Source organism: Oenanthe melanoleuca, chromosome 17 (genome assembly GCF_029582105.1).
Source record: "Oenanthe melanoleuca isolate GR-GAL-2019-014 chromosome 17, OMel1.0, whole genome shotgun sequence".
Classification (NCBI taxonomy): Eukaryota; Metazoa; Chordata; class Aves; order Passeriformes; family Muscicapidae; genus Oenanthe; species Oenanthe melanoleuca.
In genome coordinates this window covers 10,363,722-10,380,948 of record NC_079350.1, presented here as the reverse complement: position 1 = coordinate 10,380,948, position 17,227 = coordinate 10,363,722, and the positions used below count along the sequence as shown (strand labels likewise).

General features: G+C 56.6%; 1 protein-coding gene across 9 annotated transcripts in view; it reads right to left on the bottom strand.

The window, feature by feature from the left end:
- GRIN1 (glutamate ionotropic receptor NMDA type subunit 1) overlaps positions 1–16,412 on the bottom strand; it is a 38,636-nt gene extending 22,224 nt beyond the window's left edge. For 5 of the 9 annotated variants that reach the window (XM_056505285.1, XM_056505289.1, XM_056505291.1 and 2 more), the window contains exons 1-5: positions 16,079–16,412; positions 11,246–11,380; positions 5,555–5,731; positions 1,089–1,151; positions 183–283 (exon numbers count right to left, since the gene is read on the bottom strand). In XM_056505285.1, coding sequence (XP_056361260.1) covers positions 183–283; positions 1,089–1,151; positions 5,555–5,731; positions 11,246–11,380; positions 16,079–16,336 — 734 coding nt within the window. In that variant the 5' untranslated portion in view covers positions 16,337–16,412. The remainder of the gene's footprint in view (positions 1–182; positions 284–1,088; positions 1,152–5,554; positions 5,732–11,245; positions 11,381–16,078) is intronic. The other 4 variants (XM_056505287.1, XM_056505290.1, XM_056505293.1 and 1 more) reach the window with 1 other exon arrangement.
- Between the last annotated feature and the right edge of the window lie 815 nt (positions 16,413–17,227).

The following is a 17,227-nucleotide window of genomic DNA, read 5'->3' as shown; positions in this document are numbered from 1 at the left end:
AGAAAAACCACTGAGCGTGTTGGTGCCAGCAGCACCCTCAGCACCCTCAGCACCCCCCACCTGGGACAGGGGCTGCGCCTGGGGGTCTCTCAGGCTCCCTGGAAGGTTGTCAGACCCCAAATCCAGTGTTGGGAGAGAGGCAATCAGAGCAGGGAGGGGAAGGGGCAGCACAGCCTCCTCACCTGGCAGAGAGGATGATGACCCTGGCCTCCAGCTCCTTCGCCTCCAGCAGCAGCGATGTCACATTTTTGGTTCCAGGGTCAAACTGAAGCACTTTCTCAGCCTGTGATTAGTGTGAGCAAAGCTGGTTAGTGAGTGAGCCCCAGGACTGGTGGTGAGAGCCATGCTATCTAGAAAAGGGTCAAGAGAATTCATTAAACTGCACAAAAGTCTGCTAAATAAGATTGGTTATAGTTTGTTTTTTTTTTCTTTTTCTTTTCTTTCTTTCTTTCTTTCTTTCTTTTCTTTCTTTCCTTCCTTCCTTCCTTTCTCTTTTAAGGTTTTGGCTTTTTGGTTGCATTTTTTAATTTTTTTTTTTTTTTTTTTTTTTTTTTTTTTTGCACTGTGCATGCAAACTGAAGTCAATCAAGACCCAAAAAAGAGGCGTGCATTGTACAGGAAAGAGAAAAAGGCTTTGAAATGCAATTGAAAACTCAAACGAGTTGTTTTTCAAAAACATGGGAAATGAAAAAAACATATTGCACAGGGTTAACCTTTGGGAGTCAAAGTGAGCAACTTACACCAAGGAACCGCTTCCTTTGGGGAGGAAAGGGGGTTGGTTCAACTTTTCAAAAAAAAAAAAAGAACTTGCAAGTTAATTACTGGTTCACATGCATGTTTCAAAAAGAAATGCTTCCAGGGTCAGCTGGCTAAGTTTCCATTCTCAGTCCAAACCAAACTATCTCAACATAAAAACGTGCTACCAAGAAACATGGTCATGGATTTTTTTTTTCTTTCTTTTCTTTTCTTTTTTTCTCTTTCTCTCTCTTTTTTTTTTTTTTTTTTCTTTTTTATTTTTCTGTTGGCTGTGGCTATTTTTCATTTGCTAGTTAGGTTGGTGGGCGGCGTGCATTTCCATGCATATATACCTTGGGTCCTCGCTTGTTGTCATAGGAAAGTTGGTCGAGGTTTTCATAGTTCCTTTTTTTACTCTGATGAATAATGTGCACAGAGAAAATATGTAGACACAGAAGAATATTATAAACAGTTGAAAATGACGTGTAGTAAAGCAATCCAACATCCACCTCCTCCTCCACTGTTTGCTAAAGGGTCTCTATAACGCTGGAGCTCGCAAAAACCACTATCAGGAGAGATTGTGCCTCAGCTCTCGCGGAGCGTCACGGAGCAATCTGAGAGCAAAGCCTGAGTGTCACAGCTGGTGCGATGCAGTCGCATTTTCCCTTGAGGGACTGGGGAATTCTTCAGCAAGGAATTTTATCTTAAGCTCAGAAACAATCTAAGGGCCTAAGTGGTGGGGTTTCCATGGAATTACTGTGGAAGTAAAGGACAAAATGTTGTGTACTGAACGTGCTGGATAAAGGCAAACTGTTACAGCAAGAGTACTAGCACTACTAGCATCACTATCAGCATTACAGTACTGTCCACCCTTAGAAAGTCCACACAGAGTGAGGTGTCTCAGCTGAACCTCTCACCCCCTGAGAGGAGGGAGAAGCTTTTTGAGCTCTGTTGACATCCAAAAGAGAAAGATAAAGTTCTCTACATCCCGTGTTGGCTCAAAGCATGGCGATATGAAGCAATGGTGAACATGGGATGACATTGCAGCTTTTACCTGGTCCCTGGGGAGGGCCCAGGGCACTTCATGGCTCTGCAGCACATGGGTGGCCCTGGCAGGTGCAGCTACCCGAGACCAGGGTGCCTGTAACCTGGCCCTAAGCGTGGCTAGTGGGGCTTACTGCCTGGTGATCTCCCTGCTGCTGACTGGAGCAGGCCAGCGGGGCTTGGGGCATGGACTGACCCCAGAGACATTGGACTGGAGCACAGATCCTGCTCCTTCCCTGCAGAGATGGGACTGGAGCACAGATCCTGCTCCTTTCCTGCTCTGACCCTGCAGAGATGGGACTGGAGCACAGATCCTGCTCCTTCCCTGCAGAGATTGCACTGGAGCACCAATCCTGCACCTTCCCTGAAGAGATTTGACTGGAGCACAGATCCTGCTCCTTTCCTGCTCTGACCCTGCAGAGATGGGACTGGAGAACGGATCCTGCTCCTCCCCTGCTCTGCTCCCTCAGCCATTGGTGCTGCTGGCTCCAGAGGAGCCAGGGCAGGGCACCAGTGCTGGAGTTTCCCCTCGTGCTGAGGGCCCCCAGCCCCTGCTCAGAGCCCTGACCCTGCAGCAGCTGCACAGAGCCCAGGATCTTGCTGGGAGCAGCCCCTGTGGCCAGGCCAGGAACAGCAACCTGATGGTGCCTTCAGGAGAGGGCTTGGCAGGTTTTGGTGGGACATAGTCTGACATCTCCTTGACCCAGCTGAGCGTCCCTGATTTGTGTACATGGGGTGTGGACACAGCTCTATTGTCATCTCCATTTTTCCAGAGCCTGATGGCAATGGATCCCTGCCAGGAATCTGATCCTGGTGCACAGGGGTCCATGTTCCCAGGTTGTTCCTCAGACCAACAGATTTCTCTTCATCTTGCTTTCCAGACTAATTAGCTTGCCTTTTCTTGAGCATCCAGGCCGGTCTTCAGCAGGACATCTTGTCAGGTCTCCTTTCCATGCAGCCACAGGATCTTTCCTTTCTTCCCCTTGAATGCAGCCCAACAGGTTTTTCATTGCTCAAAGAAATTGGGTCCTGGCAAGGAAAAGCATCTGAAGAGGCAAAATCTGCTTGGAGCCCAGGTCTGCCTTCATTTCTGATGATTCCCACAGTGAGGATTTCTGCAGTGGCTTCTTAGTGGCCCCTGCTGTGCCTGCAGTGAGCCCTGGAGAAATGACTGCTACAAGGAGACCAGAGGACAGCAGGAATCTTCTCCAATCAGGCAACACTGGTCACTTCACCCCAGGCACTGTCAACGTAGCCAAAAACTTGGACATCCATGCTGCAGCCTCCAACCAGAAATTCCTGGGATTTGCTGGCACCTCAGCCCAGGCTGGTCAGCAGAGTCTTGGGACAACAAGGCTGGCCCCTGATCACCTCTCCCTGTCACTAGCCCTGTTTCCAGAACTACACTAGTAGTCCTCTTTTTCCCATTTTTCTGTGTGGTCCCACAGCCCTTCTCTGATCTCCATGTTTCACACAGGGACTAAAAAATCAAAAGTTCCCTTTCCACCATGTGCTCCTGCATCCACTCACAGAATTGCCACTTTCATGAACACCACTGTCCCAGAGAAAGGCAGGCACACAGCAAGAACCTGCCAGCTCTGGTTTCACAGAGTCCAGCACTCCCTGCAGAGCTCCAGCAGCCCATGGACGAGCAGAGCTGTGCTGGGTGGAGCAGCAGCTCCAGGCTGACAGATGCTGCAGACAGCCCCAGGACAAGGGCAGCACGTGGGACACTCCAGGGCTGGCCAGCACGGACTGAGCTGGGCTCAGGGTGCTGCTGGAGGTGCAGACCCACACGTGGGGCCTGCCTGGCACACAGGGCTGGCCGTGCCCTAAAAACCAAGAGCTTGATGGGCAGGTCAGTCTCTGACCCTGAGCAGGTCCTCCATGCCCTCAGGGGCTGTGATCCAAGCCTTGAAGAGGTCGAGATGAGGTATCCTGCCTGCTCCCTCCCCAGGGCCCAGGCTGCCCTTGGGGAGGCTGGGGAGGGGCCCATGGTTCAACTTCATGGCATGAAAAGCGTCAGCACATCAGGGATCAGAAGAGAGGTTGGACAGAAGAGGTGGAGGAAGACAGGAAAGCCCCAACAGGGTATCAGCCACCTGCAAGACCAGTCAGACCAGTCTGTCTGACCTTTTCTCAAAGGAAAAAGAAACAAGGTGCAGTGGCACACCCCAAAGAGAAGACAAGTGACCTGCTGGGACACAGCAGGTGCCCCAGGCTGGAGAGTGGCCCAAGCATCTGCAGCAGCCCAGGGACTGCCAGAGGACACCAAGACATGTGGTAAATGCAGTGCAAATATGGGGAAGGTCTGAGGACAGACCCTCCCTCCCCTCTTTCAAGCTCTCAAAGGCCTTCCCGGGGGGTGGACAGGCTGAAGAAGAAATGCACCCTGAGCCTGGAGCACCCCATGGGGCAAACAGGAGTGGAGACATGAGAGGGAACAGCAAAATGGGATGCATGGGAACTACGGGGAAACAGAAAGTGGAATTCAAAAGATACAAGAGGAGGGATGAGAGGCTGACAGTGGCTCTCCCTGTATGAAGGGCACTGTGCTGGGAAGAGGCTTTAGAGAAAAAAACTGTTCTGCTGTCACCCAGTGGGAAGCTGCCTTTGGAGGCAGGAGGATCCCTCTGTGGCTGGAGCTTCAGTGCCTTGTGACAGCCTGGGATGCAGCAAGGATGAAACTTCTCAAAAATCACTGCCAAAATCAGGAGTGTGTGGGTCAGTGTGGCTTGTGCCAGCCTGCACCCCTGCACCAGTTGTTGCTCCAGGGAAATGACGAAGAGCAGTCCCAGGAGCCCATCTCAGCTCAGCCACCAACTCCAACCACAAGCAGTGTCCATGCCACATCTCCTCAACAGCTGCCAGATGTCCAGCAGCTGCAGGTGGGGCTGGAGAGAGCAGGCTGGGGCCCCTGCCTGTGACCCAGGAGGGAACATCCCCAGATGGGTGCATGCTCTGATGCTACTGGTGACTTGGGGGAACTCAGGCCCTGCCCCAGGAGAGAGGACATGCTGGGACTCCACCCTGTAGGACAGATGGTGGCTCCTGGCCATCCAGATTGCAGCCAAACAGCTTCCTCTGCTCTCCTCCTCAGCTTGTCTTGGCCACTGTTCAGTCCTTTCCCTGCACGCCGCAGGTCTGTGCTTTGTCCTCCGCACCTCGGGGCCCTCCCCTGCCTCCCTCCCTGCCCTCTCTGGCCCTGAGAGCAGTGCCAGGCCCCACACCCGCCCCTGTGACAGCATGGGGTGTCAGGAAAGCAGCGTTTGGCATGTGCTTGGATGGAGATGGGAAGGGGCTGACAGCTCTACCAGAGGGTCATTCCAGCCCTGCCCCTCCTAAGCACTAAGCTGAGCCCCCAAGAGCCAATTCAGAAGATGCTTTTCAGGGTGGGGTTGGCACTTCTGGGTCTGTCTGGCCCCAGGGGGGCTGCAGAGGGGCAGGTGCTTCCCTAAGCTGAGCAGCTGGTCCTCTCCTTGGGTGGGAAACTTGGGCAAGGCATTTGCAGAGCTCCAGGTTATCCTTCCCTTCATTTTGTAGTCGATTTACATGTAGGAGATTTTGACCATGGCAAAGCAAGTGAAATGAATAAAGTACAAAGTTCTGTCAGGTACTAGTCAGACACTGTTGATGCTTTAAGCATGTTAGCCATGTTACAATGGAAAGAAAAGGTGTTTTACATACAGAAATCTACATACATACAACAGCCCAAGACTTCTAGTTTTGTTGTTGTTGCTTAAACAAAGCTACAAGACAATGTTCAGGAACTGACCTTGGACTCTTTCTCCTCCAGGAGGGTCTCCAGCTTCTTCTGTGCAGCACGACCCTCGTGGTCGTCGCTGACTATCAGAATGACGTGGTTCCAGTTGAAGACTCTCATCATCTCGAACCAGACATTGGCCTGGTGGGAGTAAGGTGGGACCGTGCGCAAAAAGGACAGGTGGATGCTCTGCAAGGAAGAACAAGAGCTCAACACAGACTCTGGGGCTGCCAGCCACGTTTACAGGGACAGGGCTGGCATCACAGAGCCACTTTGGGTTAACCTCTGGGACCTGCACCCTTCCTTCTGGCTGGGAAACAAACCCTGGATGTGAGTTTGTAGCTCTCTGTGGTTAAACCAGAGTATGGCAGAGAGAGGTTTCTGCTTCGTTCCATAAAAGCACAGAGGAGAAAAGCCTATCGGGCCACGAGTGACCAGCAGTGTCCAGTGCAAATATAGCCTTGCCTCTTGACCTTTTGAATAATTACCAGAAAATGGACATCAAAAAGCAAAAGGATTCCCTTCAGAAGGCAAGAGGCAGATACAGACAGCTGTGTATTTGTCATTTGCCATGGGAGAAGTTCGGAAAGGCAGTTTTATAACATGGTCCCTGGCTGTTTCTAGGTCAGCCTGTTCTGCAGCAGCAGGCAGAAGGAGGCAGCTCTGGAGCTGTGCCCCAGCAAACCTCTCTGATTCAGTTAAAAACATCATTCTGGTTGGGTGACTGTGCAATAGCAATTCCAGCCTAATTAAGTACAGCGCTCTTAGGGGAGCAATCACACCAAAAGCTGGAGCTGACAGAGAGCTTTCAAACAAATGCAGCTTGTCCAAAAAGCCCTAGAGTCAAATATTAGGAAGTGAAAGTGCTCATGCTCAGCATGGACCCTACTTGACAGCCCAGCTACGTGCTGGAGGGAGGCAGGAGCCAGAACTGGAGAGGACAAAAATAAAGCACCATAATATTTCCTTCTCTGAGATGGCTGTCTGAACCAAATGGCTCATCCAGAGACCAGACCCAGAATGGGTCAGAAATGCCCTGAGTGGGCCAGAGTGATACACACTGAAAGGAAAAGGCATCCTGTCCCCCATGGACACACCAAATAAATCCTCTTCCTCACACTCAACATGATAATAACATCAAACCAGAGCATGAAAAATGTGTAGAAAAGGATGTAAAGTCCCTGCTGTGCTCAGGGCTCCTGCCCCAGCCCAACACACGGGAAGGGGGGAGCAGCACTGGGAACATTTCCTGAATGTGGAACACTGAGGAGAAGGGTGGATGCTCAATCAGAGGAGGGAACAAACCAGGAGAGCCCCAGTGAGACCCCCAGAGTACAAACATTACAGTTACAGCAAGAGCAGCTCACCCCACAAAACCAGCACTAACCCATGGGACTGGGGAAAAGCCCCACTGGGACAAACAATGGAAAAACAACCATGGTGTCCACACTAACACAGTGTTCAAGTTCTCTTGGTAGTCAGCAGAGATGCCCAGGAATTTCCAGGTCCAGATGCACAGCATGGGACAGAGGCACACTATCTGGGTCTAAGTATTTTTAATTTTTAACCCCTGAGCATTTTTAATTGCTTTAAGGAAATCCAGGGGAAGTGAAACTGGAAGTGGGAAAAAAAAAATCAAAAGAGAGAAAAGAGCTGAAAAAATAACAGAGAAGCCAATATTAAAAAAAAATCAGAGAAACACAGGTTAAAACATCAAAATTCTATAAAAATTATTTTAATCCCTTTTTGAAATGAAAAAATCTTTGAAATTTCCATATATTGCATCAAATTACTTTCCAGTTTCCCAACCAGCTTGCAAAAAAAACCCATCATGGCTTTCTTCTGTAAATACATACCACTGAGTTCAGAGGAAAAAATTACTGCAAAGATCTTAGGGGGAAACTTGGTTTAACAGTTCAGGCAAATTTGCTTCCTGAGGTGGTGTCAAAAGAGCCATGGACAGACTCTGGTGGTATCTAAGCTCCTGGATCCCTGAACTGTGGTTTTCAAATAGGATAATGAAGAACAATTCATGTCAAGTGCTGAGCTGAGATCTCAGCATGAGCACTCACAGTCTTTCTGGAGCACCTGGGACTCCTGAGCATCTCTGCAAGGGCCAAAGATCGGCAGAAAACGAATGTGGAGTCCCCCCACGTCCAGTTTGTGCTGTGCAGAGGCAGGTGAGAATCCAGCTTGGTGTGATGTGATACCCCCATCCCAGCAGACACAGTGACATCCCACAGGTCCCTGTCACACCCCTCTGAAACCCAGCCCAGAGCTCTCCTGGGCACTGCAGAGGAGGAGGCTGCAGTCATTTATGCACCCTAATTAGCCCATTTTTGGCAAATAACTATTCAAAAAGACTTGTGGTTTTTAGCACAGCCTCTGTGAGACAGCCAGCACAGGCTGTGGGCTCACCCAGCTGCAGCAGCTCTGCCCCTGTCAGCTGCTCCAGGCACCCGAACTCGGGGCTGTCGAGGGTCACTCCCTCCCTCGGATCAGGCACACAGCAAAAACTGCTCTTGCACATTCCAGGCTGCCCAGCTGAGGGTTTTCCTGCCCAGCTGAGGGTTTTCCTGCCCTGCTGAGGTCTGTCCTTCCCTGCTGAGGTCTGTCCTTCCCTGCTGAGGGTTTTCCTGCCCAGCTGAGGTCTGTCCTGCCCTGCTGAGGTCTGTCCTGCCCTGCTGAAGATTTCCCTGCCCTGCTCAGGGCTGTGCTCCCCACCTCCAGGGCAAACATCTCTGTGCTGCACCCAGCAGCCTCTCCAGTCATCACTTGTGGGTGCCACTGAAGGAGAACTGACCCTGACCTAGGTCAAGAAGAGCCACTTTTCTCCCCACTTGCACCTTCCCACCCTGACTAACAGGCTCCTGCTGAGCATTGACTGCCAGTGAGAGCAGTAATAGAGAAGAAAACCCTTTTCAGTGAAGCAGCTGGAGTGGTTGCACTGAGAGCAGGAGCCAGAGGGAAAATCCATCCCTGACTGGAGAGAGACCTCACTTCAACTGGTGCTGGAACTGAAAAAGCTCTCCAGCTGCAGCATGTCTAAACCCCATTTCCCAAACCTTCCAGCAGCAGAGCAGGTCTCTTCAACTTATCTCCCTGATCCTTTCTGCAATAATCTGCTGAGGGGTGCTGAGGTGCTCAGGTGTCACTCCAGCCCCACACGTAGGCCAGTCCCACATGGTGGTGGGACAGCACAGACCTTCCTGCCTCCTGAGCTGTGCTTCCCCCAGGCTCTGCTCTCACACTCTGTGCCATCTCACATTTTTCATGGTGCCAAGATGTCAATGCCATCTCGTTTTTTTTCAGCTGAGATGCAGAGGAGATATAAACACCCCAATGACCCATGGGGAACAGGGGCACTAAGGGCCCACCATGGAAAGTCAGAAGGGGATTTTTGCAATGCTCAATCCAAGAGATGTCCCTGGAGGGCTCTCCATAGCAAGGGACACCACAGTGATGGGAACTGCTGCCTTTACCTTGAGACTCCTCCAGCTCCCTGCTGACCTCACTCAGCAGTGACTGGGGCTCCAGAGACCCCTCCCCAGACAGGCAGGACTATGGTGGGTGGTGTGAAGGTCTCAGTGAAGCCAGAGTGCTCTGCCTGATAACTGCACTATTATTTCTAGAACAAATAGTTGGTTGGATACAGTGAGCAGTAAAATTCACTTCCCTCGAGTATCTTTGCTGACAGACTGGCCACAGCTCATGGACCACTGTGCTTGACCAGAGATGCTCTGAGAGCATCAAAAGGTACTGGGCAAACCTGAGGCCAATGCCTTTCCTCCCCCTGGTAGCCTTGAGAGGACCATCATAAACCCAACTTCAGCCCCCTCTGAAATTCAGCTAAAATTGCCTGATGCCTCCAAAACCAACTAGGGGCGTACGTACAAAGTGATCCTACAAGCTTGTTTCCATAGAAACTAAGCTGAAAGATACAATTTCCCGAATTAAAACAAAAAAGAAGGCAAGCTGATCACTGGAAACCAAAAAGGAACAGCTGAGTGTCCCTGTGCCACGAGCCAGCCTGTCCTGCCTGGGGTGTGCAGAACCTTGCACTGTCCTACCCCACAGCTCCACACCCCCCTGTCCCCCCTCTGCTCCCACCTTTGCTATCCCCTCCACTGTCCAAACATCTTTTGCTCCTCCACCTGGTCCCTGCCTTTGCCCCATCTGCTGCCTGCTCCCTGTTCTTCAGAGAGCTCCTGCCTTGGTGGGCAGGAGGCTGAGCATGTGCCAGGCAGGCAGGAGTGCTCTGAGGGGTGTTGGGTGGGCAGCCTGGGCTGCTCAACACCCCAAACACTCCATGGAGAGCATCTCCCTGCCAGGAGTCACTGGGTCAGCACTGTGGCCTCTCCTCCAGCCCTGAAGTCAGCCAGGTGGGGTTTATGAGGCTCTTTGCAGAAAACATGTTTTAAAAAGGAAGGACTGGCAGCAGCAGAGGATGGAGCCAGCCCCTCAGGTGAGCACTCCAGGCTCAGGTGCTGTGGGCAGTGGCTTCACTGGGCACAGCCCTGCAGAGATGGAGCAGAGATGAGGTGCAAGGTCCCTTCTCCCTGCCACCATGGGCCCTGTGACAAGGACCCTCTCAGTGACATTTCTGACACATCAATCTCCTCCCCAGAGCAGCAAGAAGCAAATCCCCCCTGAGCAATTCCTGCCTGCTCTGCCAGCTCTGGTGCCACCCCTTTCTCTCTAGCCATGCCTGGTGGGACCCTGCCAGGGTGTGCAGGTCCCCAGCCCTGCCAGCCACCACCACCATCACTGCTCTGGTCTTGGCTTGCTGACCACTGTGCCATGGCTTCCCTGGTGGGAGATGCCAAAACCTGCTGCTGCTCCAGCCAAGCAAGCTGCTGGTGCCTCTCTGGGAGCCTCTGCCCCTCCTCCTGGAATTTGACTTTATTTAGCGTGTAGGTGGAGTGACTATTTTTGCACTGAACATTTGCATTTGTGAATATTCACATTTTCCAAGTGAAGGCCGATTCGTGCTGTGAAGCAGGCTCCATCTCCCCCACTGAGCTCGTGTGCCTGGATGAAACCCTGCAGTGGTGTTTGGAAGGGCTGGCTCTGCCCAGCTCCTCCTTTTGCCTTTACTAAAGCTGTAGGTGTTTGCCCAACCCAGGCACTGCCTGCACATGGCAGGACTGGAAGTCTCTGTGCTCCCACAGGGACAGCTGAGGCACTGCAATCTGAACCTCTGTCTTGAGCGCTGACCTGACTCAATGTCATGTGAAGCTCAGGATATTCTGTTATCTTCCCTACCAATGTCCCACAGACCCAGAGAGGTGAATGCAACCAAAAAATCTCCAAGCCCCAGAGAGACCCTGCCCGAAGTACAGGCTCTAACAGGATCCTCTGCCCTCCCAATCCCCGAGGTCCCCCAGGACCCCCTGGCTGTCAGCAGTGAGCAGGGCAGGACCCAGCTCCTGCCTTGGCAGCGGCTGGAGAGCAGCAAGCCCAGCAGCCTGGCAGAGCAGCTCTGCAGAAATCATCTGGCACTATGTAGGTCAACACTGGCAGCTGCAAAAAAAAATTATGTGCCCTGGAAAGCAGGAGAGAGAGTGAGGGAGCTGCAGACTGGGCTGGAGAGGATGGACGGACAGACACAGAGAGAGTGCAGACATCATTAACCCTCCTGAGGGGCACTGTTGATTTACAGCACATGTATGAGGAACCAGAGCAGAAACATGCATCAGTTACCTTATCAGAGTATATAGACATGCGTGTTGTCAGACCAATGACAGGGATCCTGTAGAAGCCAGCTGTGTATGATACAGGTGTTGGTGTTAGGTGATCGTTGGGAGCAGGAGGGTGACTAACTAATATTGCATAGACCTGTAGGACAGGATACACGACACAAACATTATTTCATGGGAGCGCATCGGCCACAGAGCGTGATTTCTTTTTTTCCCTTTTCTTTTCTGCAATGCTAAACAGCCCCATGTTAACGTGATAAGGGCACTGAAATGACTGGGAATGGGGAAGGAGGGGCTGTGCTGGGAGCCAGGGGTGCTGTGCCACGGCTGGAGGTGGTGGCTCTGCTCAGGGTTATGTCCTAATGAAATGCTGTGCCCAACTGCTCTGCTTGCTAAACTAATGGATCCACGGATTACAGATTAAAGGGAAGCATCTCCCTTGCAGTCACACAGTGTAATGCGATTTCTTTAACCACACATTTAATTCTCAGTTGTAATTCCCCTCTGCGGACTATTACGAGCAAAGTGGTCAGCGGGGACTGTGGCAGGGGCGGGAGCACGGAGCCAGGAGCGACTCAGAAGCGACTCAGGAGTGAGCCAGGAGCGACTCAGGAGTGAGCCAGGAGCGACTCAGCCATCTGGCCCTGGGCACACGGGAACGGCTGAGCCTCAGGGCGGGGGCAGCAGCCGCGATCTGCCCGCAGCCCAGGATCCGGCTATACCAAAATGGGGAAGGAGGATCTCGGCAAAATTCTGCTGTTACGGCAGAGCTGGGATTTTGGTCTCTAGCAGGATCCTGCTTTGTGTCAAAGGGAGAGGAAGGAGCTGGGCAATCCCCGGGGATCCCTTATTACACCGATGCCCTTTCACAGCACAAGGAATGTCCCCAGCTGGTGACAGGTCTCCAGCTAGGGCGAATCAGTGCAAGGACTTCAATGTATGGAGGAAATAACTCTTCCTTCTCCGAGCATCTGCCCAAGGCCCAGGATATGCTCAGCGCCCGGGCTGGAGGGACAGATTGCCAGGAATGAGGGGAGGATGAAGCCTGCCTGGAGAAGGGGCCCTGGGCTCTGGGGGGAAGAGGGAGGATCCTGCTTGGCATCGCGAGGGAGTAAATTGAGGGTGCAGAGGAGCTGGGGCAGGGGCTGGAGAGCCTACGTGGGAGTAGGGAGAAACTGCTAGAGAAGAGATTGGGAAGGTCCTGGGGATGCAGGAGGAGGGGATGCCCTGGGCAGAGCTGCCCGGTGCTGCTGCAGGGGGTGAGGACCAGCACGCAGCGGGGCTGGGGAGGGCCCTGGGGCAGGAGCAGGCGGTGTGGGGCCCTGGCTGTGCGTGCTCGGGCTGTTCTATGCTCGGGCTGTTCTGGCTCGGTCTGTTCTATGCTCGGGCTGTTCTGGCTCGGGCTGTTCTATGCTCGGGCTGTTCTATGCTCGGGCTGTTCGGGCTCGGTCTGTTCTATGCTCGGGCTGTTCGGGCTCGGGCTGTTCTGGCTCGGGCTGTTCTATGCTCGGGCTGTTCGGGCTCGGGCTGTTCTGGCTCGGGCTGTTCTATGCTCGGTCTGTTCTATGCTCGGGCTGTTCTAGCTCGGTCTGTTCTATGCTCGGGCTGTTCTGGCTCGGTCTGTTCTACGCTCGGGCTGTTCTATGCTCGGGCTGTTCTATGCTCGGTCTGTTCTATGCTCGGGCTGTTCTGGCGTTCTATGCTCGGGCTGTTCTATGCTCGGGCTGTTCTATGCTCGGTCTGTTCTATGCTCGGGCTGTTCTGGCTCGGGCTGTTCTATGCTCGGGCTGTTCTATGCTCGGTCTGTTCTATGCTCTGGCTGTACCGTGGCACACTGCAGCCGCCGGCAGGAGCCATTTTGCGTGCGCGGGCTGCCAGCCCCTGCTCTGCCTCGCAGCCCCTGCTCGGGCACGGCGCCAGCAAGCGGGGACCGAGGCAGCCCCTGCTGTGGGCACAGCGGCCGGGCCAGCCCTGCGTGGTGGCGCAGAGCGGCCACCCGAGCCAGGAGCGCATCCCGTGCCGGCCCCGCACGCTGTGCCCGCACCAGCCCGGCGCTCCGCAGCCCTGCAGGTGGCGAGGCCGCGGGCAGCCAGCAGCTGGGAGCGGTGAGTGGAGCCCGGGCTCCGTGCGGGACCGGCTGAGCCTCCCTTGCCGCCAGGGGACAGCGGGGGTGTCCGGCCTGGCCACCACCCGGGGCTGTCGGCAGCGATCCTCCACCTCCGCGCCGGGGAGCGGAGCTGCAAAGGCCGAGCTCTGCTCGGCGCGGCCCCGCAGCCGCTGCCTTCGCTGGCTGCGTGCGCCCGGCTGCGGGCAGCGCTTCCCTGCGCCCTGGGCCGGCTGAGGCTGGGCTGGGGGCGTTCATGCAATTCGGGGGCGCCTTCGCTCTGCGCACGGGCCCACGCGGACCTTGGGCGTGTGCGGGGGTGTGCTGGACGGGGAGGGGTCCGTGCCTGCCTGTCCGCCCCCCGTGGCCCCGACTGACGGCTGGGGGGTTAGCGGGGCTCTGCACCCAGAGCACACGGACGGGAGGTGGAGAGGCCAGGCCAGGGCTGCCAGGGGCACCCCAGGCTGCGCCCACCAGCGCTGAGGGCTCCTGCGTCCTCAGGTGCGCTGAGAGTGACCCGCGGGCACAGGAGGGAGCAGCATTCTGTGCTCGTGTGCACAGTCACACACAGCACGCAGCGAGGCTGTGCGTGTGTGCACCCTGTGTCTGTGTGTCTGTGCAGGTGTGTCTGTGTGTCTGTGCAGGTGTGTCTGTGTGTCTGTGTGTCTGTGTGCCGTGTGTCTGTGTGTCTGTGTGTCTGTGCAGGTGTGTCTGTGTGTCTGTGTGCCGTGTGTCTGTGTGTCTGTGCCGTGTGTCTGTGTGTCTGTGCCGTGTGTCTGTGTGTCTGTGTGCCGTGTGTCTGTGTGTCTGTGCCGTGTGTCTGTGTGTCTGTGCAGGTCTGCACCCTGTGCTGTGCCTGCACAGCCTGCCCCAGCCCCATGTGCCCGTGTCCCGGGTGTGTGTGTGTGGCTGTGGGTGTGCCAGGCCCCCCCGCACACAGATGTGTGTCCATGTGTCACAGCAGCTGTGCACGCTGGCACAAGCGCAGACACGTGTTGTGTGTGAGCCTGTGTTTGCACAGCAGTGCACATGGTGTGTGTGTGTGTGTGTGTGTGTGTGGAACATGTGTGTGTACATGGAATGTGTGGGCACATGAAATCTGTGTGTGTGCACATGGAATGTGTGTGCACATGAAGTGCAGCCCGTGGGCATTCCCACACGTGTGTGAGTGCACAGTCTGTGTGCACATACGATGTTCCCTGTGCCCAAATCTCCCTCCAATTTGGGGATGCCCCTGTGTGCTCACACCTAGCTCTGTGTGTGCCTGTGTGTGCCCGTGGTGTGTCTGTGTGTTGTGTAGGTGTACATGCATGTCGCTGTGTGCATGCACAGCGCTGGGTGAACATGTATATGCACCCACTCAGTGCATGTGTGTGTGTGTGAGCCCGTGTGTGCCCTGGTATGTGTGAATCTGTGTGTGCCTGAGCTTCATGTGTGAGTCTGTGTGTGCCCAGGGACTGTGTGTGAATCTGTGTGCCCTGGTATGTGTGAATCTGTGTGTGCCTGAGCTTCATGTGTGAGTCTGTGTGCTCAAGGGCTGTATCTGTGTCAGTTTGTATGTGCTCAGGCTTCGTGTGTGATCTGAGGCGTGTGTGTGTGTCCGTGGATGCCCCAGGGCTGTGTGGGTGCCCCTGTGTGCCCCAGGGTGCCGGTGTGAGCCCGTGTGTGCCCTGTGGGTGTGTGCATGCCCATGTGCACCTCATGTGTGTGTGTGTGAGCTTGTGTGTGCTCTGAGGTGTGTGTGTGTGAGCCCGTGCGTGCCCCAGGGTGTCTGTGGGTGTCTGTGGGTGTCTGTGGGTGCCCCAGGGTGTCTGTGGGTGCCCGGGCTGTGTGCGGGTGCCCGGGCTGTGTGTGGGTGCCCGGGCTGTGTGCGGGTGCCCATGCGTGCCCCAGGGTGTCTGTGGGTGCCCGTGGGTGCCCGGGCTGTGTGCGGGTGCCCCAGGCTGTGTGCGGGTACCCGGGTTGTGTGTGGGTGCCCGGGCTGTGTGTGGGTGCCCGGGCTGTGTGCGGTGCCCGGGCTGTGTGTGGGTGCCCGGGCTGTGTGTGGGTGCCCGGGCCGTGTGCCGGTGCCCGGGCTGTATGCGGGTGCCCATGCGTGCCCCAGGGTGTCTGTGGGTGCCCGGGCTGTGTGTGGGTGCCCGGGCTGTGTGCGGGTGCCCATGCGTGCCCCAGGGTGTCTGTGGGTGCCCGTGGGTGCCCGGGCTGTGTGCGGGTGCCCCAGGCTGTGTGCGGGTACCCGGGTTGTGTGTGGGTGCCCGGGCTGTGTGTGGGTGCCCGGGCTGTGTGCGGTGCCCGGGCTGTGTGTGGGTGCCCGGGCTGTGTGTGGGTGCCCGGGCCGTGTGCCGGTGCCCGGGCTGTATGCGGGTGCCCATGCGTGCCCCAGGGTGTCTGTGGGTGCCCGGGCTGTGTGTGGGTGCCCGGGCTGTGTGTGGGTGCCCGGGCTGTGTGTGGGTGCCCGGGCTGTGTGCGGGTGCCCGTGCGTGCCCCAGGGTGTCTGTGGGTGCCCGGGGGTGTCTGTGGGTGCCCGGGCTGTGTGCGGTGCCCGTGCGTGCCCGGGGCGTGCGGAGCGCTGCCGGCCGCGCTTACATAAAGGCTGCAATGCGGGCAGCGCCCCGGGCCCGGGCAGGACCCCGGCTCGGCCGGAGCACGGCGGGGCCGGGCGGGGCGGCGGCGGGGGCGGCGGCTCGGGTCCCGCCGGGGACGGGGCGGGGAGCGGGGGCCGTCCCGGGGTACCTGGCTGGAGATGAGGTCCTCGCAGACGGACAGGGCCATCTGGATGGCGTTGGGCTTGTGGGTGACGGAGGTGGCGTTGAGCTGGAGCTTCCAGGTGCCGTGCCGCTTGTTGGCCTGGTTCACCGCCTCGCGGAAGATCTGCTCGTGCTTCTTGGTGCTCAGCACCGCGCCGATATTGACGATCTTAGGGTCGCAGCCGGCGCGGGCGAAGGACGACGAGAAGAGGAGGGCGAGCAGCAGCAGCCGCATGGTGCTCATCCACGGGCGGCCCGGAGCCCGCCGGGCCCCCCGCGCCCCCCGCCCGGCTCAGCGCGGCCCCATGCCCGGCCCGGGCGCTCCCGGTTCGCTGCGGGCTCTGCCCGGCTCGCTGCCCCGCTGGCTGCGGGCTCTGCCCGGCTCTCTGCCCGGCTCTCTGCCCGGCTCGCTGCGGGCTCTCCCGGCTCGCTGCGGGCTCTCCCGGCTCTCTGCCCGGCTCTCTGCCCGGCTCGCTGCGGGCTCTCCCGGCTCTCTGCCCGGCTCGCTGCGGGCTCTCCCGGCTCGCTGTCCCGCTCCGCGGGCGCTCCCGGCCGCTCTCCCCGGTGCTGAAGCGCCGCCGCCGCCGCCCCGCCCCGCCCGCCCCGCGCTGCCGCAGCGCCCGCCCCGCGGCCGCCCCCGGGACCCCCGCCCGCCCCGGGCTGCGGCAGAGCCCCCTCCCGCGGGGCTGCGGGCTCGGTGCGGGTCGGTGCGGGTCGCTGGCACCGCTGGCACCGCTGGCAGGGCGCGGGTCCCGCTGTCCCCGGGCCGGGATGCGGGTACAGCCCGCACCTCCTGAGTGTCGCTGGTGCGGGGGTGCGCAGCTGGTCCGCGTCCCGCTCACCCTTTGCAGCTGCAATCCCCTCTCGGGATCAGGGCATTCCCGGTGCCTCGAAGGGCGCAGACACACCAGGCATTCATTAAACCAGGGATTGGGGTAAAACACGGTCTGTGGGTTTGTTCTGCACACCAACATTCCCAGCTATGCAGCAGCTCTGAATAGCTGTGCCTGGGTACATCTGTGTGAGACATGGACCCTGTTATGGTCTGTGTGGACTCCAGTGCTGGGGAACTCTCCCTTGACCAGGACAGCTCCTGGGCAGAGAAGTTCAGCAGATGCTCAGCCTGGTTCCTTGC